Genomic DNA, 24,619 nt, shown 5'->3' with positions numbered 1-24,619 from the left:
CAAGGAAAATCAATGATAATTCCAATAATTCTTTATAATCATCTCGGGGTTGTAGTAACTATCAAAAATAAAAAATTTGTCAAAAATAACGAAATTTTTATAATTTAAATCACAGTTAAATCATACCTGTAAAGATTTCGTAATAAAACTAGAGATTTCATCTTTTTTATTCGAAATGATATCAGCAACAACAGCATCTTCAACACCAGATTTATAATTAGTTATATCTATATCATCCCAAAATTTTTAAACCTTCCAAACATCTGTACATTTGGCCCAGATGACACAGGCCAAAATACTTCAAATGCGCCCCTTAATACGATCTCAAAAATGTGATGACGACATGATAACCAGATCAACTCTCTTCCCAAAATCTTTTCAATTTCCTTACATGTACCGTTGTGAATTCCTGTAGAACAATAATAAATGACTATCGTTAAATTTAGTATTTAAGAAAAATCAATGGTTATATTTCAAATCCAAACGAGTAAACGATTAATACATTTTGATAGTAAAATTCAGTAAGAAATAGAAATTAAACTAGAATGACAACAATAAAATATTTTTGTAATTGATTGATTACCTGTATTAACAGCCGTAGTGTCAAAACACATCGCCTTGACATACTTAATAATACCCCATTCACTCAATGTTGATAAAATGGCGGATGTTTGATTAACTGCCGTCCCAGAATTCATTATTGGAACTCCAAGTAATTGTTCAGTACCATACGCAGTTAAAAGAACCGGTAGTCGTTCCACAGATTTGGATTCAATTAGATCATTTAGCATTTTACCATCCCAATGCACTACGTATTTATCGTGTGTTTTAAAATTGTCTTTTAATCCTTGAGCAATGTCTTTTCTTTGAACCATACGAGCTCGTTGGATGGACCTATAGCTGAGCGTTGTATCTTCAATTTTTATACCAACAGCTGATAAAACCGGAGCAATAATGAACATCGCGTTTCTACTGCTGACATTAGCTCTGTCAAGTGCAGAAACGACTTCAGGAGTTAAGACATTTATTTTTGCTCGTTTTGTCAGAATTGGGGGTTCATACTCCAAATCAGATCCAGAATTTGTAGTTCCACTTAATGTATGCGTCGAGAATGATTCTGATTTTCCACTTAAAACAATCCCATGACTGGTAGACGGCTGATTCAAGTCTGTAATAAGAGTTCATTTTTAAATTAAACAGACAAAATTTCCAACACTTATTCATTATGATGAGAAGCAATTAAACATGAGTACCAGAAACCGTCGAGTCAAATGTCATACGTAGGAATACTGATATTTATAATGCAAGTAAAGTAGAAAAATGATATTCTCATTGTTTATAATAAATATAAAGGAAGTTTTACACTCCTACCTGAATTTATAACAATTATTTATCTCAGATACTTACTGCTTTCATCGATTTCCATCATATCTGTAGTTGAGTTTGACGCAGGTACAATATTCGAAAGAATCTCTTTGTGTGTACAGAATTTTTGATCCAAATACAACTTCCTAATGTTATCATCCACCCCTTTTAGGAAATTTTTACTTACAATGTCGAATAATTGTTCAAGATCAGTCTGAAACTCCTTTTCCTTTACCTTATCACTTTTCTTATTAAAATCTTTTTGTAATTTCAACCACTCACTATGAAAACGGAGAATTTTTTTGACTACATTAGGAGCTTCACTCGTAGGGATCTGATTTATTTTCCACAATTCAATAACCTTGTCAGCTGAATTTTTTGCACTTTGTTTGATTGAAAACTTTAAAACTTTAAGTTGATAGAAAAACACTCTCATAACCTCTTTCACTTTTGGTAACTTACGGTCAGTGAGTTTTTGCACAGGTATACCGATTAAACGTATTTCTTTATTCATTGTAGAATTATTGATAATAAATGAATTTATATAATGAGAAAATGACTTATTTCGAAAAAATTGTTATTATCATGTATACGAAATGATGAGTTTTTGGAGCACTGAAAATGTACTGATAAAAAAGTAGACAACGAAGATAGTTAAGAAAAACAACATAGGTGGCGCTAGCGTTAGAGTACCAACAGAAGAAGTAATGTAATTCAGAACAAAAAGCCTCTCTCACAAAAAAATTTATGTATAATTGGTAGAATAAAATTTGAAAATACATACTAAACAACCGTAATAATATGAAATGCCAATGCAATTGACATTTTAAATTATTACAAATAAAGCTTACAAAAAATATCATTAGAACAAAAACTTCTTAGTGAATTTTTGAACAAATAACTCCTGTAGGAGTGACTTTTATGATAGAAATTTAAATTTATGTAAATTTTCCTGAAACTCATAGTTTAAATTAAAATTTATCGAATTATTGATCAAAAACTGGAAATATTGATATTCGTTAATGTTTGACGATGAATATCTCGTAACGGCTTCACTTAATCAAAAAATCATAAGAGACCATTTTTGTAGAGCAGTAAATTTCCTACAAAATCATGAGTTCCGCAATCCGAAATAATTTTTTTTCATCGACTTATAAAATTCATAATAAAAACGAATATTTTCCTTAAAATAGCCAAACTTCAACTATGAATATCTTTTAATCGGTTGAGTTTTTGAAAAAGTCATAAGAGACCTTTTTTGTAAAGCATTCAATTTCTCACAAAATCTATGCCACGGAATATTTTTCCAAGCAGTTGGAAGCGAGATATAAATTTTTTTATCTGATTATTCGAAAAAAATAGAAACCCGCAAAGCGGAGGACCTTCCCGTTATAATTAAGAGCTTATACTTGGAGAGAATTCTTTTTAGGTGTCTACGAACCTATTTTTCAGAGTATAAAGTCAAAAATAAATTATTCGATTTTTTTGACCCACCCTAATAAATATTAATGTTGATATTGTTAAATGATTATACTGATTTTAATGATTAAAATTAAAATGGTAAACTTTGTTTGATATATATATAGGAGCTGTTCTATAGATAGATTAACTCATCACGATATCTCGGGAACCATCGGACCTAGAAACTTGAAATTCGGTAGGAATTATACTTTTGCCCTGTAGAGGTCAGCTAAGAACGGATTTTAAGAAATTCCACCCCGAAGGGGTTCACGGGGACGTTCACAATGAAAAACTCCCGTTTTTAAACTGTAGCTCCTATCAACTCCAATTTTGGTAGGAATCTTTTGTAAGAGATGTAAACATAATCTATTAACGAATTTTACGATATCTCACCTCACAGAGGGTTGCAGGGGTGGGTATTAACAATAAAAATTTTTAATTTTCAAGCTATAACTCCTACAGACTCAAAATTTTGTAGGAACTTTCTGTAAATGATGAAAAAATAATTTATGAACGAATTTTACGATATTCTACCCCAAAGAGGATTGCGGGGGCATTAATAATGAAAAATTCTCGTTTTTAAACGATAGCTCCTATCAACTCCAAATTTGGTAGAAATCTTCTGTAAGAGATGTTGAAGAAGTCCATGGGAAAATTTTACGATAGCTCATCTCACAAGGGTTTGCGAAGGTGGGTGTTAACATCAAAAATTTTGAATTTCCTAGCTATAGCTCCTATAGACTCCAAATTCTCATTTCAAATTTTTTTCTTCGTGTCAATTATTATTCATTTTTGAAAAAAAGGCCACGCAAACATTATAGTGATTGCACATTGAAAGTTACAATGAATATTAGCTAGAATAATTTCATATATAAAAGGTACATGCTTATTCGATGAAATTTGGAATTTGTGAAAGTCAAAACAATACTCTAATCAAATTTTAAGTTTAGATCGAAAAATACAATTCTATAAAATGCCCAGCGAAGTGGGCGGGTAACAGCTAGTAGTTATATAAGGCGAAAGGCTGGCAATAGCTTGTCCGCTCGGTACTCGCTTGCCAAAGTGTAGGACCGGGTTCGATCCCAGTGTGCACCAATGAATATTATTTTCACAATAATATTTACGTGCATAACATTGTCAGCCATATGGTGGTGATCTATGGACTGTTTTCGAACAAGTTAAAGGTGGCGCTCACTTCATTATAAAATGAAAAGAGATCCCATAACACGTTCGAATCAGATTCAGAGCCCTACGGACACATTAGCTGGGCCGGCAAGGAGGATCTCTCTGTTGTCAACCAGTGAGGACCACTGCAAGGCTCGGGGATGTGACCGTATGGGTCAAATAATACCTGAAGACCTCTTACTTTGATGGAAGCCAACGTGTTAAAGTAAGAGGGTCCTGCACCACTAACGTTGCCCTTGGAGCACAGGCATCTTCCATTGTAAAGTGCCTTGTCCTATATAGTGGGCTCTATAGGATGGACCGTAATGCACCCACAGTAACTTCCTGGAACATGATTTCGGACCCAAGGTGCCCCTGGACTGTAATTTAGCGGTATTGGTTAGACTGAGGTGACGGAAAAGAGGTAGAGGGCTTAACTAATCGTTAGGTGGCTCGCTAACGTGGGCCTAATAACGAAGACGCCAGGCACACGGCTTTTTCCCCAATGTATCAGCGAGTACGGGGCGCTAGTACAGTAATTGTGTTGGCATTGGGACTCCGCAACCATGGCTCCCCCACCATTTAAACTCAAAAACAATAGTAGATTGCAATAGTTAATCAGAAAATTGAAATTGCCCTTCGTAAGCCCCGGGTACAATGGCGAACAGCTGAGTGCCCGGGTAAGCAAACTACAAATTCAATTCAATTAAAAAATGATATAAGGCGACTGAAAATTTTAATTACTATTCAGTAATTTTTAATTCTGAAAATAAGATGCAAAAATATTTAAGATAATTGGAAATTGGGAATATAGTTCCTCGGCTAAAGAGAGAAGTCCGTATGCACTTTTAGGTCCCCCGGTTCTGATAACTGATATTTATGTATTTTTTGTTAAGATTACGAAAAATTAGGTTATTTTGCTCGCAGATAGTAAATTTAATTGTTAATAACAATTTAATTGTGTAAACTGCCATAACTAAAGAACTCAAAAAATAGTGTTTTATTTCATTTCTATCAGACTTTCGAGCTTGGGGGCTCAAAATGACACAAAAATTATATTTTTGAGCTCAAAGAGTTCAAAAACGTAATAAGTGCAATTTTAAGTGCTTAAGTTTGAAATCAGCAGGAAGTTACAGGGATAGTCTTTAGGGTCAACCGTTTTCCTAATTTTTAATCCTGAAATAATGTCTCAATTTGATTATCTTTTTAAAATATAAAAGGATTTAACTAGCATACGAAATTTCTGATTCTATTAAATACTTTTTAATCCTGAAGTAATGTCTTCATTTGATTATCTTCCTTGAATAGAATATGATTTGAATAGTATTCAAATTTTCAATTCTGTAGAATACTTTTCAATCCTAAAATAAAGTTTAAATTTAATAATTTGTTGAGAACATCGTATAATTTAACTAAAATTCAAACTTTTTATTCTGTAAAATACTGTCAAATTCTAAAATATCGTTTCAATTTAATTTTTTTCATAGAATATAAAATTATTCAATTATGCTTGAAATTTTTTAATTCTGTCAAATTCTCACGAATTTTGGAATAACATCTAAATTTGATTATTTTCTGGTGATTGTCTAATGATTTAAATAAACATTAAAATTGCTAATTTTGTTGATTGTAGACTAAAACAATTTTTAAATTCAATTATTTTTTTCAATTATGAGAGAATCCAACTGCACAGAAAGGGAAGCCCGTGTACATTTTATCTCCACGGAAAAAACTAACGAATTCTTATGTATTTTGGGTCAAGTTTTACGAATATCGTATTCAATTTGTTGACAAACGATACAAACAATTGTCAATAACAATTTAATTGTTTAAATGGTGATAACTCGAGAACCGTAAGTTTGACAAGAATTTCTACTTTGAAAAAAAAGTTTAAAGTTGGAAAATCTATAAAAAATGTTCTTATCAATTTTTTGATGAAATTAATATTTTTGGAGATATCGCGAAAAACAGCAAGTAGCAGTCGGATCTCTCTGTTACGTGCACGCATCCCGCGGAAAAAAGTTAGAACCTCGGTGTCCAAATAAAAGTAAAAGATATACGCAATGTTTACCTTAAATACATACATTCTAGAGTATCGAAAAGTCCATAACAGTTTAATCTATTCCATGGACACGAATAAACAGCCCCATAACTGATTATTTTCAGCTAATTTAACATAATTTTCAAATTTAAAAATTCTTTTCTCATCAAAAGCATAGGAAAGTTGTCTCTTTGAGATCGAAGAGCTCAAAAACGTCATTGGTGCAATTTTAAGCGCCTAAGTATAGATAACTTTTGAACGGCTCATCCGATTTTTTTAAAGTGGTTTTTTTAAAATAACTTTTGAACTTAAATTACTCTGAAATTTCGTATGCTAATTAAATCCTTTTATATTCAAAAAATATAATCAAATTGAGACATTATTTCAGGATTAAAAATTAGAAAAACGGTTGACCCTAAAGGCTATCCCTGCAACTTCCCGCTGATTTCAAACTTAAGCACTTAAAATTGCACTTATTACGGTTTTGAACTATTTGAGCACACTCTTTGAACACACCCCTACACATACATATTAACTTTTTAATTCTATCAAATTCCTTTTTTTAATAAGGGTGGGATCGTATAGAAATAGTTTGTAAGCTTAAAATTTTAAAGTAGATAATTAATATTGACTTATTATGTAGTTTAGAAAATTGAAATATCTGTCACGAGTTTTAGTATTTAAAGAATAAATCTATAGAAAAAAGGTATTATAATAGTATGTCACTAAAAAAAAATTATTTTTAAAAAATATTCTTTTAATTCAACAAAATTTAAGATTAAAAAAAATTGAATTTTTACTAAATTTACTACAGTGTAGCAAAGCTACTGTTTACTGGAATATTTTTATTTAATTAAACAAGTTTTACGTAAGAAGTCTTACGAAGTCTTTATAACTCTTCTTAAAAGTCCGAAATTTCAGAGTATTTGACTTTTTTAGAGTTTTTTCAGAGAAATATTCCCACAATGGTTCTGTATTTTTCTCGTAAAACTATCGGTAAATATTTTAAAAAAAATTTATGGATGAAAGTAAATATATTAGCGACAAATTTATAATCATAAATCTAAACAACAATATACATTATACAAAAACGTTTCTACTTCAAGAGTCGATTAAAAAATTGTTAGTAATAAATCAAGTACATGTAAATAAATTAATTATGTAGATATAAATAAGTACTATAATAGACAAAAAAATAACTTACTATGATTGTAATCTTTAGGCAAAATAAAAGCTACTACACCTTTAACTTTTTACTTTTATTTTTCTGCTTACTCTTATCTAAATTTTGGTTAGATTTTTCACTAGATTCAGATTCAATCGGACTGATACTAATAGGCACCAAAGAAACCAGAGGAATTTTGTCGCTTAATCTGGCCTTGGGTGTGCTGGTTTCTCGCATCCGCTGATTGAACTCTTGTCTTTTAGGTGATTCTTGAGCGTCGGAAGATTCGAGAGGAACTCCTTTAAAACTCAATCGAGTCTGCCGCTTATCAACTTGGTTCTTGGAAGCTGGAGATTTTGTAGATTTTTTTGCGGTTGAAACAACTAATTTCTTCAAAACTGGAACAGCAGTTTTTTTCACGGCTGGTTTAGTTTTAGGATTGGCTGTTGATTTTGTACCTTTACTATTACTGTTATTTTTGACTGGACTATTTTCATCATTCTCTGAGCTTACTAAAGTATCTTTTTCCTGACTCTCTCTACTTATTTCTACTTCCTTTCTTTTTTTAACAGTCCGCTTTTTTGCCTGTTTGTGTTTTCTCTTCGGCTGGTCTTCCTCGGATACTTCACCCTCTTCATCAGAAAAATATTCGTATCCAAGGTTCTGAAAAATTTTTAACAATATATTTATCAATTAAGTCTAATTAGAGACGAATACAAAATTAAATATTTAGAATATAAAACTACAACAAGGAAGAAAATAAAATACTTACAATTTCTTGGTTATTTTCTCCACGAACTGGCTTCCACTTGAAAATCGGATGGTCTCTATTTGCAATCGCTCCATAAGCTTCTTGAAGATCATATCTTTTAAAATCTTTTACAAATTTTCCCATTTCTAGTAGCATATTTTTATCTGGTTTATTCTTCAAGTTCCAACTTGTTTTTATTAAGTGAGGTCTCGCTTCTCCAGATTCATAAAAAAGACATATTATCAGATCGTGTTTTAAATTTAATTCACTGTTATTTACCGATAATAGTTTAATGTACATGGATAAATTTCCCAGAGATCCTTCAACTCGTATATTTTTTACTTCTTTAGTTAGTTCCTGTAAATAAATTATTGATTCTTTTAGAAAATTATAAAATTAATTTCTAGAATCAGTTAAATCAAAAATAGGAAAGAAATTTTCTATTAGAAAATTGTAATGGATTTCATGAATAAATAATTATAATAAATTATTTGAAAAGAAAAAAAAATATATTACAAATTTAAAAAATGATTTACAAATGACCATACCCTCAAACTGGCGATTTGTATCCGTCGTTGCTCATGACAATCAATATGTCGCTTACAATTTCTCAGAAACGCAGAAGTTTGACTCATTTTATTTAGTGGAGTTTCTCTTAGAATATACTCAATGTTGATGCCCCAAGGAAGCGCCCATTTACCTATTTTAATTTTGTCATTATCCAGCAACAACTGAACCGCGTCTGGGTTCTGATAATTAGAGTTAGGAGAAAATTTGTATACCAACTCTATGTCCGTACACTTAGAACACCAGATTCCTGACAGTTTGAATAACTCACACTGAAGTTTATCATCAATATTTACATCTTTCCTAGTTGACGGCACCGCAGCAGTTACAGCACTATGATCAATATTCAAGTCTCCGAATTTAACAACTTCGAGCTTGTGAATCATAACTTCAATCAACTCATGCAACTGGTAGATTTGCTGTTTTACTTTTTTCTTCTTGGCCACCAATGATTCTACGGATAAAATTAAATTATTACGTAATTTTAAAGATTAATTAAAATTGTTGAAGTCATTTTTCAGAATAATTGTCATTAATTAAAAAAAAAAAAAAAAAAAGTTCTTGTCAACTAAACGTAAACAAATATTTTCTTAGGTTAGAAAATTTTAATTATTATTTCTAAGAGATTGTAATAATTAAAAAATACCTTTTTCTTCTTCATCTATTTCTGCTGGTTGAAAAACAATGAGTTCATCTTCTCCATCCATTTTTGTAGATTAATCTTTTATTTATAATTTAATTAATAAATATTTATGACAAGTAGCTGGTGTTTTTATTTTGAAATCCAAGAGCAGAGTGAGCGCACAAGGTACTAAAAAGCGCGCTAAAATTGAAAATCAAAAATCCATGTCAAATTGCAATAAAAAAAAGTATTAACTATCAAAAGAAATATTATCATCATAATAATTATTAATTATTTCTAAATGAATTACAATAAACATTTTTTTCCATTTACCATATTTAAGTTTGTTTAATCCGTGAAAATCCGCCAGAATGCAAACTATAAAAAACATTAAAAAAATGATTTTTTTTTAATATTCAAACGTTTTACTTTTTTATTTAATTAATTAAGGTAGAACCCTCGCGACTTCCGTAGTCAAAAATTTATGTTAGAGTGTACAGTACATATACTTGAGAGTCATTATTGACAATATAAACCTAAAACTTTTTGCTGCTTATGTACTTATTTTAGCCAATCACAAACAAGAGACTGATCGTTTGAAAAGTCTGGCAACGTTGCATGAGCGATAAAATATTTTATAATGGTTACACTGTAGTGTTTTGGACCAGCTTTAGACTAACTCTGTTTTGATACATGCGTATATTTATTTATTTATATACAATTATTCAGAAATATAATTACAATGTCTGAAAAAAAATCATTGACAGTGTTGTTTTGTTTTTTCAGAAAAATCAGTAATTAAATTTTTTGTGTTGATGTATTAACTATTTAAAAATATTACTATTTTTTATTATTTCATCTGACTATTATTTTTATAACTTATGTAAGATTATTGTATATTATTATATTAAAATTGTTAACTTTTTTTAATTTTTAATAAATATAGAAAATTACTTATTTTCATAAAATAATCATTGTTATTTTTTTTTAAATAAATAAAATTAATAACTATGTTACACCTAACGTACATTAAACTTTTCAAATTTTTCAGCGCATGCGCGTCTCATACTTTTTTCGCGGCTCACAAGACTTGCGTTGTTGCCATAGCTTTATTAATGTATCCCTTCCTCGGCTAAAGTCAGGTAAATTTTTCATTACTTATTAATAAATATCTCTGAAACTGTGTTATAATTATCAATGAAATTATTTTTAAAAAAGTGTTTAGTTGTTAGTTAACGTTACTCTAGTTTTTTAAAAAGATTCTAAGAAAAGTTTCTGAGATATAAAAATGTTGTTAGGTAAACTTTTCGAAATCCTGTGTACCGTAATGTATAAGAGAGTTCAAAACTCAAACTTTGAAATTAAATATCCCTGAAACTAGATGGTCAAAAATTTTCAAATTGCGCCAATCGATGCAGAATTATATGAACGTTAATCTGCCAAAATTATAAAAAAATCTTAAGAAAACGACTCTGGTGAGGGTACTACCTTAAAAATGATTTCTCATCAATTCTTATAAATATATAAATATGGATAGATAAATGTTATAAAAATGAACGTGCTTTATATATAGTTAACATATAATAAACATTAAATTTCAAGTTCCATAAATTATAATAATTATTATAATTGTAATAATTACGTGATTAAATAATATTTTGTTTATTTAAATTTTACCGGTATGAGTAAAAAATTTTGTGACGTCAGGACTACCCCGATTGCTCCTGTATAACTGTCAAAAATTTCTGAAAATTTTATACTAAAATGTAAAACCTAAAAAAAAATTATCTTATTAGTCAACTACAAATGTCTTCTAATAAATTATAACTATGATAATGAAATATAATTTTCAAGTATTTTTATTTTGTCATATTTTTTTTTTCATTATTTATAATTCAAAGTTTTTAGTCAACAATGTTTATCAAAAACTAATAAATTTCCCATGTGTATAACCATAATTTGATTAATACTATTGACGTAAATTTTGTATCATTTTATCAATACTCAAATAAGTACTTTCGCAGCTGTTATAAGTGTATATATATTTGTTGATAAATGAAACCACTAGATGGCTAGAATGAATTAATAATGTGGACCAGAAGTGTGATAATTAAAAAAAAATAGTTGCCTTCGAATATTAAGGTTGTTATAAAAATAGAATTTTTGACTATTATTTATGGTTTAATACAAATTAAAAAGTCATTAACATAGTACAAGATATTTATAATTAGTAATTGTTAAAAAGTAATCGATATAGTACAAAATATTTTTAATCTACACTGATAGAAGGATTTGTTTATAGTTAAAAATATTTATTAATATTTAACAAATCATTTATTAGAGACCACTTTTTAGTCCTTAACAAATATTTCTTAGTATTTAAAAGATTTATTAATATTTAATAAATGAATATCAGATTTATTAAATACAAACAAATCATTTTAAATACTAAGAAATATTTGTTTAATACTAAAAATTGGTCTCTAATAAATGATTCGTTAACTATTAACAAATATCTTTTGATACAAATAAATCCTTCTATTAGTGTACATAGTTTAATCAAAAACTTGTGATAATTTAAAGTAAATAATTGTCTTCGCATACTAAAATTGTAATATTTACAAAAAAATTTGATTATTAAAAATATTATTTATGATTTAATTTACATTAATAATCGATGTATTGTGAAGAATTTATAATTAATTATAGTTTTAAGCAAAACTGTGTGATAATTAAAAAAGAATAATGAGATGAAGTACCCAATAGCTGCTTACAAACCAGTACCAGCTCACTGTGTATTTGTATATCTATATTTACAAATGCAGATATACAAATACATGAAGTGAGCAAGTATTGGTTCGTGAGCAGCTACTGGGTACTTTACCTTAGTTGCTTGTGTATACCAAAATTGTTATGGAAATTTTACATTCAATTATTATAAATATTTCTTACGATTTAATTCATATTCCAAAGTCATTAATATAGTATAAAATATTTTTAATCTACATAATTTTAATAATTTTAATCAAGAACGTGTGATAATTAAAAGAAAACAATTGTCTTCGTATACTAAAATTGTAATATTTTCAAATTCGATTATTACAAATTAACGCCCCAAATTGGGAACGTTACACAAATATTATTTATGATTTCATTCATATTAAATAGTCATTAATGTATTTTTTAATATATTTTAACTATCTACATAGTTATTCGACAACGTGTAATAATTTAACATAAATAATACTTGCTTTTAAATCATTGCAATTGTTCATATAAATATTATTATTTGTTAAAAGATTAAATTGTCATCTTAAGGATTACAATAAAAACTGATTAAAAAATTAATTAGAGCTTGTAATTGAAATGATTTTCAAAATTGAATATATTATTATCAATATTAATATTAAGGTGACTAAATTTTAACAATTACCAACTTATCAATAACAATAAACATTAATGTTAATTAAAAATTTAATCAAATTATCATCGGAAAATTTTGTAAATGTTTGTATTGAATGACAAGTTACGAATAAATGTTTTTTCTATTTGTAATATTTTAATTTTTTATCTGCTCTGTTTTGTATTTAGATTTTATTATTTTTGAATAAGTGTTTTAAGTATTATTTATTCAATTCAATTATAATAAAAATCATAGAAATTGAAAAGTCAGTAAAAAAATAATGTTAATATTTCTTTATTTTATTAATACTCGAAAAGCGTAAAAAATTAATACTACATCCAGTTTATGATACGAAAATTCATGATTTTATTTATCACAAAATTTATATTTTTTCCTAAAAAAACTGACCGCGAAGTTTCGAACCCTGGTCGCGTAGGCGTGCATACATAGACGTTGCCACTTTAGCTGCATCTTGATTCGAGAATATATTAGTAATTAAGTATAAAATCTGCATTCAACAAGTTTTATACGTAGTCGTTATTAATATTATTTAACAATATTCAACTTTTAACCGTTGATTATTTATTATCTAAATTAATAATTAGAATATTGAAAAATTGCAGAATTTTTTAAATATTTATTTTAAGTACAATCTATCAACTTGACATTTTCAAGTAAATTTATTATTAGTTGACTATACACATTTTCAGTCATGCTTGCAACGCTACCACGTGATAATGAAGAACTACTTTGGTTAATTATCCAGTAAAATATTGATGGTAAGTTGGTAAAGTAAGTAAAATATATATTTCACCGGTAAATTCTCTTCCCTAAATGTGGCGGTCCGACCGGCTCGGCCACGCCACTAGCGACCAGAAGTGCAATCAAAGCGCCAAAAGCGCCAACTCACGGAGCAAGCAAGCATCACACTAAAACCAACACAAACACACGCTGACACACTGACACACAGATACAAAAAAACAACTCCCGCCTTCCGCGGTACGACAGCTGTGGCAGCCATCTTAAGTATTATGATAGTTTTTTACGATGATTGTGATATTACCCGTTACTATGCCTAACTTGTTGGTTAATGGAATCTAATTCTTAAACTACGCAACCTGTATTCTAAGTGAATAAAAATACTTAATTATTTAATTGCCGAGATCAACCTTTATTTATAGTGTAGTACCTTTTAACAGCTACAAAAATTTATATATTTAATATCTTTGTCTACGTACATAAAAGGTAAAAGCATTATTTGAAAGCATATCCAAGGTTGATACAAATTTAATTACACGTGTATGTAGACCGTGTATACAACATAAAAATAAATAAGGAAAGTTGCCGTCAGTATGTACAATATACAGTGAATAGCTTAGATTGATCAAAATCGAAAAAATGCTAGACCATAATCAACTGGATGAAGTGTCATCGGTTAATTTTGAAACTGCTACTCTAAGAATTTCTAACAAAGAAGACAATGGTAAGTTTTTTTTTGTCTAATAATTTCATTTTTTTATGTCTAATAATAAATAATAAATCAATCATAATTATAAATAAAAATAAAAGTATAAATTTGACAGTTGTCTGCCACCTGTCACTTTGACAGATAGCATTTCTTATAATGAATCGGGAATTAACAGACGTTTGTCAACTTTTTGGTTTTTTGTAACAACTAAATTATTATGAAAAACTGTTAATAAAAAAAAAATTTCATATTTGGAAATTACAAAAATGTACAAGTGCAAGTTTTTGAAAAATATTTTGTATAATAAGAATAAAAAAAAAATTCAGATGTCTGCTGATTCCAGTATCATATTAATTAATCACCTGTCACTTTGACAGATATAGCTTTATTTTATTACTTTTTGTCATACTAATAATTTTCTTTGGATGATATTGCAGAGAAAACGCAGGAGGCTTCAATCACCGAGGAAATAAAAAAGGACTCGAGTGTCCTGAGTGTTCCGTACAAAAACATAGACGTCCATACTTTTTTCTCCGACCGGGACGAAGTTGTGGAACGTGCGATCAAAGAGTGCTGGGAAACTTTAGCTACTGATCAGAATGACGAAATAATTGGAACCTGGCTGTTAACTGAGTAACTATTCAATTCTTTAATATTGATAATTTAATTATAATTAACATATTGTGATCATTGCGATAATTATTTCATTAATTATTATTCATGATGCAAATTTGTTAAAACTTTTTTTTTTATAATTGATTAATAATAAAAATAAAAAAGTTGTCTGATGTCTGCTGATTTCAGTATCATTAATTATTAGTAAATTTACTACTAATTTATTATTTTGTATCACAAAAAATAAATAAGTATAATTTGCAATACATTTTAAATATTGGAATCAGCAGACATCTAATTATTTTTGAGTTTTTTTAGCAAATAAATTAATATTAAAAGTATTTGATAAAAATTCAATTCGTACTTCTTAAAAATTTTTCTATGTCAAATTTTTTTCTTTCATTTATTTTTAATAATTTATTTATTGAGTAAACTCATAAACATTTCTTTATTTTTTTCAATTTCAGTCTTGAAACAATTTACTTAAATAATTAATAATTAATGAATCATTTTCTAGGATCAGTCTTTGGGACACTGAAAAAGAGCGAGTGGTATTGTTGACGAAAAACGCATTGTACACGATCAAGTATGACTTTATATCACTAAAGTTGCTTGAGTTCAATAGAGTACCGATGATTGAGGTGGATACAATCGCCTATGGAGAATTGGAGTACCCTAAAACTTCAATTGCTCCGTAAGTTAATGCTAAAAATAAATAATTAATGTACTGAGACAGGGACTATACTAGCTGTTATAAGATAGTTTCTAGGAAATAGAGAATAAAATAGAATTTGAATTCTTTATGAAAACTTTGAAAATATATTCAGGCGATTGAACGGTCTTGCTGAAGGTGTATCATCGGTGATACATTGTGCAGTGCGTCAACAATGGTCATCGTTGGCTTTGAAATCTGAAATCAAATTTGAACCTAGGTATTATCAATGCTTGATTTAAAAATTTTTGAGAAATTACTTTTTTTTTTCCTTTTAACGAGTTTTTACATTTTATCATTTAAATTAATTTTATTATTTTTGAGTGATTAAAAATTTTTTTGTTTTTCTGTTATTTGCAATTTATTTAATTATCTTTAACTAAATGTATTTATTGCTGAATTAATTTCTTTACAAATTTATAACATTTTTATAAATTTGTTTAATTATATTGTTTTTAGAAAAAGAAACACATTTGGTGTGAAAATAATGTGGAACAAAGGCAAACCCTTGTCTTTAGACAAAAAATGGAATCCTTTCGCAAAACGTATTCCTTGGGTAACATATACAAGTCATCCTCTCTACTGGCATAAAAGTAGTTCATTTTTTAATCAATTTAAAATGAAATTCATTGATACATATAATGCAAAAATTAATGTAAAATATACTTTTATTCTACATTAGGTACAAGGGAAGAACAGAAGCGGTTTGACGTTGACGATTTTCACGATTCTTTGATGACTCACTTCAATATGCAGTGCGAATTTACCAAGAGTCAGATAATTATTGAAAATTACCTCGGCTTAGGCGCAATTCTGCACAATCGCAACTCTTTGGGATTTTTCAGAGTGCGTGGAAAAGTCAGTTTCTAAAAAGTTTACTAAAAATGTACTGAGATACTTTTCTATTTAAAAAAAATAATTGCAAAGAATTAAAAATAGGTCGCCAAATTCAATTGTACATCTACATATTAAGAACTGTTTCTATTTTTTCTCTGTTTTCACTCATCGAGAGAAATCTCACACTGGTAAAAAAGTTAATTTGATTCAAGAGAAAAAATTCTTGAACCAAAAATAATTTCATTTAAACCAAGAATAATTTTTTTTTTGGCTCAAGTATTGTTTTTCTTGAATCAAGAAAATCATTTTCCTCAAAATGGCATTTTTGGTTTAACGATTTTTTTTTAGTGAAGTCAATTTTTTTATCAATGTACTATATTTTTGGTACTCACAACAGCAAAGCTATTGCAGACTCAAATTTTTCTTTAACTAATATTAATTTCGAGAAAAAATCTCCGCTATAAAAAAGATAATTATAATCTATCGAGTAGCAGAACGTTTTTTCTAAAATTTTTCTTTGGTTAGACGAAATTAATAAACCTGTAATATATTAATAGGTATACCTATAAACGCATATTAAAATAAATTTATGACACTGCAATACCAGGGAACATCAATTAATACAATGTAGATATTCAATTTGTATATGACCAATTCATTTCAATTATTTTTTTTAACTAGAACTGTCTACTTGATACCAAAAAAATACATTTTAATTGCAATTAACATGTTACAACAAACTGGTGCTATTTCATAATGAATTTTCATCACTATCTATCTAAATTAAAAATATTTGATATTTAAATGCCTAATTAAATGATATTAATGTTTGTGCTTGAATTATTTACTCTGTATTCGTTGAAAGTATATACAGTACAACCTGGTTATGTTACATATATGGGACGATCTACTCGCTCTCCGAGCAGTTATATCTATATACAAAATATTTCATGTAAGTAAAAGAGAGAAAGAAATACAACTTACAACCAGGTTGTACCAGTGTGGCCAGATCGTGCGATTTTTTTACCCCCACTTTGTACCGCTTTCAATGTAGTCAGATGAGAGTGTCCTACAGAGTGGGGGTAAGAAAAGAGCACGTTCTGGCCACCACGGAGGCTAGATATAAGGAGGACGATCGTAATGTATTACAAGCGTCCGAAAATTGGAGGACAGATCTTTCACCACTAGAGTGCGCAAGTGTCTCTAATGTCAGGTTTTTAAATAAATGACGCGGAATGCAATGTACAATCACATTTATCAAAAGAAAACATTAAAATTTCATTTTTAGTTGCGAATTGGGATAATAATAATAGTAATAGTAATAATAATAATAATAATAATAATAATAATAATAATAATAATAATAATAAAGTATTCAAATAGTTTAGGTAATTTTATTCTTAATTAATAAGCGTATATATGTTGAAAGTAGAATATTACTGAAGAGTTTAATAAGTTAAGCTAGTTTAGAAATTTTACGATGTTTCTTGGCCATCATCTTTCGTTCGTTAAGAGTTCGGTTGATAAGATTAGCTAAAAATTACCTCTCATAATTACAAAATTATTCAATATTTTAGCCGTAAGCTCCTTTTTGTGTTCATCACATCCTAGGATGGGGAGGCATTTAGCTTTTGCTATTTTCTCTAGCACTTGGTGCATAGTATTTATTTTAACAGTTTTAGTACCAACTACGGTTAAAACTATTTGTTCCAATTTTTTAATTAGTCTGAATAAATTTTCACTGGGAAAAATTAATCCACCATTGCTCATTAATTATATGACCCGATCACGTTCAGAGGAATTCGCAGAGCGTAATGTTTCAATACATTCACAGCAAGAAGTCATTCGCTGAAATTTTCTCGCAACATATCCAGCAATATAAGCAACTATACCATCACTGGTGGAAACAACATCATAATCATGATGGTAATGCTGGTCATCACGAAAACTATTACTTCCTTCCCAATCATTTTCACTTTGTAAAAAGTTTTCATTTGAATCAATATTAATTTTATTTTGATTATGATGATTAATGTTGTTTTCAGTAGAAGAATCGTCAACCTCAGTTAAATTTTCGAACGGATAATGATTATCGTGATACAAATCATCATCGTCCTCTATATCATCCTCACTATCTTCGTCTAATAAACTTTCGAATGGTTTTCTAATAAATGACGGTATAGTATCATCATTATCGTCATCACTATCTTCGTCTAACAAGCTTTCAAAGGGTTTTTTAGCCACAGAGGTATTTGGATGAGAAAATGTATTATTATTATCATCACTAGACGAATAATTATTACTAGAAATACCATTTTCAACAATAGCGTCAATTTCATTCAGCCAATTTTTTTAATGCATTAGCTGTAGCCAGAGAATCTTTGGACTGCATTAAAGATTGTAGTAATTCACCAGCTGTGACATTGGACCCTTTCGGCGGCGTGACTAATGAATATGAACACAATAATCGAAAAACTTGCCCGAAAAGGATTGTATCCGGATGATCGTTGCAACGACAAACACTCCGCATTATACCGAAGAACTTCTATAAATTAAATAAGATTCAAATATTAAAAAAAAAAGAATATTTACTATAACAATTTTTAATTATTCATTTGATAAAAATCCAACGATTAATACATACTTCTAATTGATCTTGATTAAGCCGCGATGTCATCAAGTACTCAAAATTACATTCTTTTTGCAAAAATTCACTTAGCTCTAAAGTAGCCTGTAACGTAATTTTTAATCCAGTAAGAGTACTAGGAGTAATTGCGAAAAAAATTTATCATCAACTTCATTTTCATTTTTTGATTTTTGTTTTTTGCCTTTCTTCTTCTTTTTATAAAGTTCTCTTTCTTCATTAGCTTTGGCTTCCCAAATCTTCAGATAATCAATAAAATCACTTATTACCTAGCAAAAATAAATAGCATTACTTATTTATCCTCTATCTTATGGTAGTAGAAATTACTCTAGAAAAATGCATGTTTCAGAAAATAGGATACATAGTCCAAGAGAATATCAGCTATGATAAAGATTAGGAACTTCCGCAACTAATAAACTCAAATTCATTGAATTTGACTATCATTTGAAGTTTCGTTTAATAAGTTTCATATTGAAAATGTAAGTAAACTTGCGAGACTGGATTATGTGCAAACATTAGTAGGAATAATGTCATGATAAGATTGGAGTGTCTTAAATTATTTTTATAGTTATATACTTACATATATATACTTTATAAATATTTTCCAATATTGGTTATAATATGTGATCATGTACACATGGTATAATGATGGTTTTATGTTGACAATGGTTCTCCGTTTAGAACTATAATTTTCGCTTTATTATTGCGAAAAAATTGTATGAAGCTATCAAAAGACCTAATGTATATATTAAAAATTACCTTTTTCGGGGACAATTATCATTTAAACGTAAAGCATTCAAAGGAGTACGTGAACTCATGGCTTCAATTAAATCATTTACTCTTTTAATAAAAACCACTGTTGGATCGCAATCACTGAGCTCAGGAGTAGCGTTCTTATAAGTCGCCATTGCAACTTGTATATTTTTCGAAAAAAGCTAAAAACAAAAAGTTTTAATTTTTCTCATTAAAATTAGATAAGCAGTTGTTATGATTGAAAATTTATAAAAATTAATTTTTTATCAAAATAAGAATAAATACATCTTATTATTTATTTTAACTGAATCAGCTATTTATAATATGAATTGTTAGAAATTAAAGATAAATATTAGGCCAGTTACCTCGATGTTAATGATAATCTTAAATTCATTTTAACTTACTCTCGCAGCTTTATAATTATAATTACCTGATAAGCCAACGGGACATTCATCTTTTGATATCCTTCTGGATTTAAATGCTGGGGAGTTAGTTGATAAGCTATTTTTAGATTGGCTTTCAGATAAATTTCATGCAATAATAAAGCTTCCTAATGACTTTTTCTTACAAAACCATCTGGAGTCTAAAAATAAATAACATTTTCATAAATAATTAAATACAATCATTGAAAAATTTGATAGTTGTAAAATTAAATAGGTCACCTATGAATATATTCATTCCAATGCTAACTAAATTGAAAATTCAATCGTGAATAACAGTACACTGGTGTTAAAAATCATATTATAAGAGAAGCTTACCCAAAAAAACAATCGTTTCATAATTTTGTTCCTGAAACATTTTATTAAGTGTGGAAAATCCGAAATAAACCAAAGTCTGCGGTCAAAATTGCATGGATGATCACAGCTACATTGTCCATCTTTGACACCGAAAAGTGTCCATGCTCCTCTGTTCCATTGAGCTGCATCAGAAGTAACGACATCAACATAAAACCCAGCATTCTCCAGTAATACGATGCATTCAATGAGTAATTTGTGAAGAATGGCACTCGTGACAGAATTTCTGCTCAGGAAGCTACCAACTACTTGCACCCAGTTACCCTGAAAAGGTTGGTACATGAAGACTAAGGCATGATCAGCCCGACTGTTGATTAAATTTTCCGGAGTATGTGCCCCCAAGTCTACAAAACCATCAAGCTGCATAGTTCTCCGATTTAGCTTCACGGCTTCACTTAAAGCTACTTCATCTATTAAAAAGGTACCTAGGAGAAAAAATAAAAAATTGTTAGAATGAAATAAATGTGAATCAGATGTAGTCTAACAATAATAGCCAGCTACTGTTAAAAGTTAATGAAGCTTTTAAAGAGTTATTTAAAAATATCAAATACGAATTACTTTTTCAGCTAAAAACTTATGCGCTCGGATTTGTTAATATAATCATACTCGATAGCTAAGTAGAGTTGTTAGATATAGTTAAAATGGTTGCGTTTTTAAGATTTGCATTTTTAAGATTTGCAGTTAGTAGTAAAGTGTGACAGGAATGGTGCATGGATACCCCGTTTTTCATGTGGTTCCATACGTGAACTTTTAATACGAAGAGTGTCGAATATGGCTTTAGGGAAACCAAAAGCGCTATCCAACTTCTGGATATATTTGTTAAGGGTGTCTTTGCAGGGAAGAGGGAGGATTTGACGTTCTCTGAGTCGTTCATATACCGCAGCATTTTTTATACCAAGTAGCAAACATTCATAAACCCACTCAACCGTATATCTTCGTTGTTTGGCATTTTTAGCTTTTACTGCATTAAAACAAGCACGAATTGCTAGTTGTTGCACGGGAGGCAAAATAGAAATTTCCGCTCTTAGAGCTTCATCTTTAATTGCCATACAATTAAGTCGTTGCGTTTCTATAATTTTGATGAGTGATTCATTCTGTAAAGGGTTAAATAGTTAAATAGGCATTTACAGGTGATTTAATTTAAGTTCTCAGATTGTAGTTGATTAAATTTGTATTCACAAACTAAACCGTATTGACGAAATGATAATGTAATGTAACGAGCATTGTATCAAACTTTTAAGTTTATTGAAAAAAAAAAAAAGAATATTGATCTTAAACACTCACAACCTGTAAATAATCAAGTATACATGAAGAAACGATAAATAAGTAAATACCTACTTTACGTTTGAGGCGCTGAATTTGTTTAGTTTTCAGGCTCTCCTGGTACTTCAAGTCAGTGTACGAACTTTTAATGTCGGGTTTGACTTTGTACGATCGATTTTGCAATTTCCGTCTCAATTGCCGACAAGCAAAGCATCGAAAAAGATTCATTTGTTTCTTATATTGTTCGTCAGGCAATGACACACCAGAACACGCCGATGAACATCTATTATTAATGAGAAATGATACTAGTAAAGTTCATTTAACAAGTAATAAAAAACCTTAGAATTATCATTTTTAGGCAATTGTAGAGTATACTAATGTGCTCCGTACTTAAGATACACAATAATTATTAAGTTTGGTAATCGATTTTTTAAACATGGAAAATCGATAGCAAATTTTTTAAATTTATTAATAACAAAAAATTAATGTCCGTAGCCAAAAAATGGAAAAGTAATCCAGTCCCTTCACATAACTCACAGTTTTCCAATTCCTTCAAAAACTCCCAAAAATCAGATATTTGGGAAAAATTGGTATTGAATTCTACCGACTCTTGCGTTTTCAAGTTAAGTAACTAATCAAAAGTATAATGTTAACATTACCACAAAAAAAAAAACTGACGTTCGAACATTAGATTCTTATGAATTTTCAAAATTCTTGAAAGCTATTCTATCAAAATCTTCAAAAATACGCGAAAAAAATCGAGAAAATAACTTTGAGAACTGATATATTTCTGTGTAATGTTCGCTTCGAAGAAATTTGAACATTCGTTAGCAACCAACGTTCGGAACTTTATGTTTATACTGTGAAAAAATAAATTACAAGATCTAAAAATTCTTACTGATATATTGAAGTCTTCACTTATTTTTATACGAAATTTTAAATTCATGGATACTTTATCTAAATGACATAAAACTATATTTTTGGATTAACTAAATCTATTGTCCAACTCCAATTTTGTGGCAAAGCATTGAATTTCAACACGTTGATAATTGTTAATAAAGAACATTTCTCAAGACGTAATTCAGGAGTAGATAACTCACGTGGCTTGAAATGATTAAATAAACAAAAATTAATGATTATTTTTTTGTAATAATAGTTCTAAATTTATAGGAGACGATATAAGAGACATGTCTAAAGACTTAACTTTTTTAACATATTCATAATTCAGATTGTTTGACTTATTGAAATATCTTATAACATGATTCTTTAATTATTTCATTTACTTTTGTTTTAAAGAATTGAATAGAGAAAAGAACGTGAATATGAAAAAAAATAATTAATAATTTCTTTTCGAAAGACTATTTGTTTTATAACAATATTTTTCAAATTTAACTCTCATACACTGCTATAATAAATTCGAGTAAACTTGATAATTTTTATAGTGAATGTTTCTTATTATTTATAATAGTATATTACACACCTACGGAAGAAAAGTAAGAAATGTCTCAGATCACATGTAATTGTCGGCCGAGGCGAAGCCGAGGTTGACAAATATGTGATCTGAGGCTTTTTTATTTACTTCCCGTAGAGTGTATACTATTTTTTGCTCCACGAAGGCAGGGAGCTTCACTTTCTCAATATCTCAAGTACTTAAATAAATATTCTAACAAACAAGAGTAATTAGGCCTCCTAATTGTTTGTGCTTTTATCTTAAGTTGCAGAGTAATAATTCGAAATTTTAATTTTTCTTACCTGCATTTCGTTCTCACAATTATCATTTTCTTCAAAATTTTCAAATACGTCAATGCGTTTTGGTGACTCACAATTAATTATGTTTATGAGATCATTACTAATTATTGGTTCTTGGTTTTGTGGTGAGTTAGTTTTATGGTCATTTGTAATTAATAAATGGCATTGCATATACTGAGCTTCGTTATTTTCATTGTTGCAAGCTTTGTTTACACGGTTCGGATTCAACGTCGGAATAGCATCAGGCTTTAGCGAGTATCTTTTTCGAGGTAATTCTTCATAAATTCCAGTAGTCAATAATATTTTATCAGTTTTAATAATATCTTGATCATTAAAATGTAATTCACAGACATAATCTTTTTTTGGGGTGAGATCTTGCTTTAATCCACAGTACCACAATTTTAACAAGTCTGGACACTTGAATAAACAAACAAAAATTGACATGAAGTTATATTTGGAAATAATTTTGATAAGTTACTTTGAGTAAAACGTTAGCTCCAAAAAAATGGTAACGATGCAATTTTTTTAAAACTAATTCTAAGAAGAAAAAAATTACGTTATACCTTTTACAATTTCTTTTTTAATTTGATCAAAAATGATACTAAAATCTACTGATATAAAAATTTTTGGGACTCTTGTAACATAAATTATTTAAAAAAATATTTTGAAAAAGAGCACTTATAATTTCCTTTAATTTCTATAGGTAAAATTTTTTTATAATCATTTAATTAATATAAATTTAATTAGTATAAAAATTATTTCTTACAAAAATACTAAGTTAGGTTATATTACCTGTGGCACAATAAATAAAGACGTGTTTCGACTATTTAATTTTAATTTTTTATTACGATCTTTTATCCGGCCACTCAAACACCCATCAACTATACATTTATTTACCATTTTAAACTATTATCACTTTGATTATTAATTAAAAAACTAATTAACTAACTGAATGTCAATTTGGTGTTATTAATAAACAATAACAAACGGACGCCATGATCCGGACATTAGCGAACGTAGTGACGCCCTAGCGGCTTCTTTTTGAAAATGATCTATCCTCAGTTTTCCGGACGCACTAACTGTACATTTACCTATGTCGATCGTCCTCCTTATATCTAGCCTCCGTGCTGGCCACACTGGGTTGTACTGTATATTAGTGTTAGTTATATGTATTTATCAATAAAAATATATTATCTACATAAATGTAATAGTATGTGCAATACTTAATTTAGTTTTAGTTAACAT

At 28.8% G+C, this 24,619-nt stretch overlaps 4 protein-coding genes across 13 annotated transcripts in view; 1 reads left to right on the top strand and 3 right to left on the bottom strand.

Annotated features, from left to right (window-relative positions):
* Positions 1-227: 227 nt before the first annotated feature.
* On the bottom strand, positions 228-2,803 carry LOC141533883 (uncharacterized). Its single transcript, XM_074252975.1, has 3 exons — positions 1,408-2,803; positions 584-1,168; positions 228-409 (listed from the first exon to the last, which is right to left on the bottom strand). The coding sequence occupies exons 1-3, from the start codon at positions 1,877-1,879 to the stop codon at positions 228-230; spliced, it is 1,239 nt and encodes a 412-aa protein (XP_074109076.1). The 5' UTR covers positions 1,880-2,803.
* Positions 2,804-6,838: 4,035 nt separating this feature from the next.
* LOC141533541 (uncharacterized) lies at positions 6,839-9,605 on the bottom strand. Its single transcript, XM_074252465.1, has 5 exons — positions 9,470-9,605; positions 9,161-9,337; positions 8,496-8,968; positions 7,969-8,304; positions 6,839-7,859 (listed from the first exon to the last, which is right to left on the bottom strand). Exons 2-5 carry the CDS (start codon positions 9,219-9,221, stop codon positions 7,269-7,271), a joined length of 1,461 nt encoding a protein of 486 aa, XP_074108566.1. The 5' UTR covers positions 9,222-9,337; positions 9,470-9,605; the 3' UTR covers positions 6,839-7,268.
* A 3,929-nt stretch (positions 9,606-13,534) lies between these two features.
* On the top strand, positions 13,535-17,558 carry LOC141533542 (tumor protein p63-regulated gene 1-like protein). Of its 2 annotated transcripts, XM_074252466.1 has the most exons (6): positions 13,535-14,022; positions 14,445-14,640; positions 15,140-15,316; positions 15,450-15,554; positions 15,794-15,927; positions 16,017-17,558. In XM_074252466.1, the coding sequence occupies exons 1-6, from the start codon at positions 13,938-13,940 to the stop codon at positions 16,202-16,204; spliced, it is 885 nt and encodes a 294-aa protein (XP_074108567.1). In that variant the 5' UTR covers positions 13,535-13,937; the 3' UTR covers positions 16,205-17,558. The 2 variants fall into 2 exon arrangements, with proteins under 2 accessions (XP_074108567.1, XP_074108568.1); XM_074252467.1 differs by lacking the exon at positions 15,450-15,554.
* LOC141533543 (uncharacterized) overlaps positions 17,552-24,619 on the bottom strand; it is a 233,272-nt gene continuing 226,204 nt past the window's right edge. The window contains exons 1-10 of one of the 9 annotated variants that reach the window (XR_012480311.1): positions 24,167-24,493; positions 23,378-23,791; positions 22,524-22,729; positions 22,016-22,256; positions 21,701-21,908; positions 20,327-20,787; positions 19,999-20,151; positions 19,396-19,750; positions 18,816-19,084; positions 17,552-18,716 (exon numbers count right to left, since the gene is read on the bottom strand). Coding sequence is in view for 4 of the 9 variants with exons in the window: in XM_074252468.1 (XP_074108569.1) it covers positions 21,031-21,456; positions 21,701-21,908; positions 23,378-23,403 (660 nt within the window). In the remaining 5 variants the exon portion in view is untranslated. The other 8 variants (XR_012480312.1, XR_012480310.1, XR_012480313.1 and 5 more) reach the window with 8 other exon arrangements.

Source organism: Cotesia typhae, unplaced genomic scaffold (assembly GCF_013202065.1).
Source record: "Cotesia typhae breed Kobodo isofemale line unplaced genomic scaffold, CoteBio_Ctyphae scaffold_121, whole genome shotgun sequence".
Taxonomy (NCBI): Eukaryota; Metazoa; Arthropoda; class Insecta; order Hymenoptera; family Braconidae; genus Cotesia; species Cotesia typhae.
The sequence above is the reverse complement of the archived record's forward strand: the minus strand, read 5'-3'. Positions and strand labels throughout refer to the sequence as shown.

What these genes read in the sequence shown, in the direction of transcription:
- LOC141533541 (XM_074252465.1), bottom strand. Translation starts at nt 9,221, where the DNA reads ATGGATGGAGAAGATGAACTCATTGTTTTTCAACCAGCAGAAATAGAT. An exon ending in AATAGATGAAGAAGAAAAAG is followed by an intron (nt 8,969 to 9,160) that starts GTATTTTTTAAT and finishes TTTTATCCGTAG; the next exon opens with AATCATTGGTGGCCAAGAAG. An exon ending in GAGAAAATAACCAAGAAATT is followed by an intron (nt 7,860 to 7,968) that starts GTAAGTATTTTA and finishes AAAATTTTTCAG; the next exon opens with AACCTTGGATACGAATATTT.
- LOC141533542 (XM_074252466.1), top strand. Translation starts at nt 13,938, where the DNA reads ATGCTAGACCATAATCAACTGGATGAAGTGTCATCGGTTAATTTTGAA. An exon ending in TTCTAACAAAGAAGACAATG is followed by an intron (nt 14,023 to 14,444) that starts GTAAGTTTTTTT and finishes ATGATATTGCAG; the next exon opens with AGAAAACGCAGGAGGCTTCA. An exon ending in GGAACCTGGCTGTTAACTGA is followed by an intron (nt 14,641 to 15,139) that starts GTAACTATTCAA and finishes ATCATTTTCTAG; the next exon opens with GATCAGTCTTTGGGACACTG.
- LOC141533883 (XM_074252975.1), bottom strand. Translation starts at nt 1,879, where the DNA reads ATGAATAAAGAAATACGTTTAATCGGTATACCTGTGCAAAAACTCACT. An exon ending in GATGGAAATCGATGAAAGCA is followed by an intron (nt 1,169 to 1,407) that starts GTAAGTATCTGA and finishes CTCTTATTACAG; the next exon opens with ACTTGAATCAGCCGTCTACC. An exon ending in CACTACGGCTGTTAATACAG is followed by an intron (nt 410 to 583) that starts GTAATCAATCAA and finishes ATTGTTCTACAG; the next exon opens with GAATTCACAACGGTACATGT.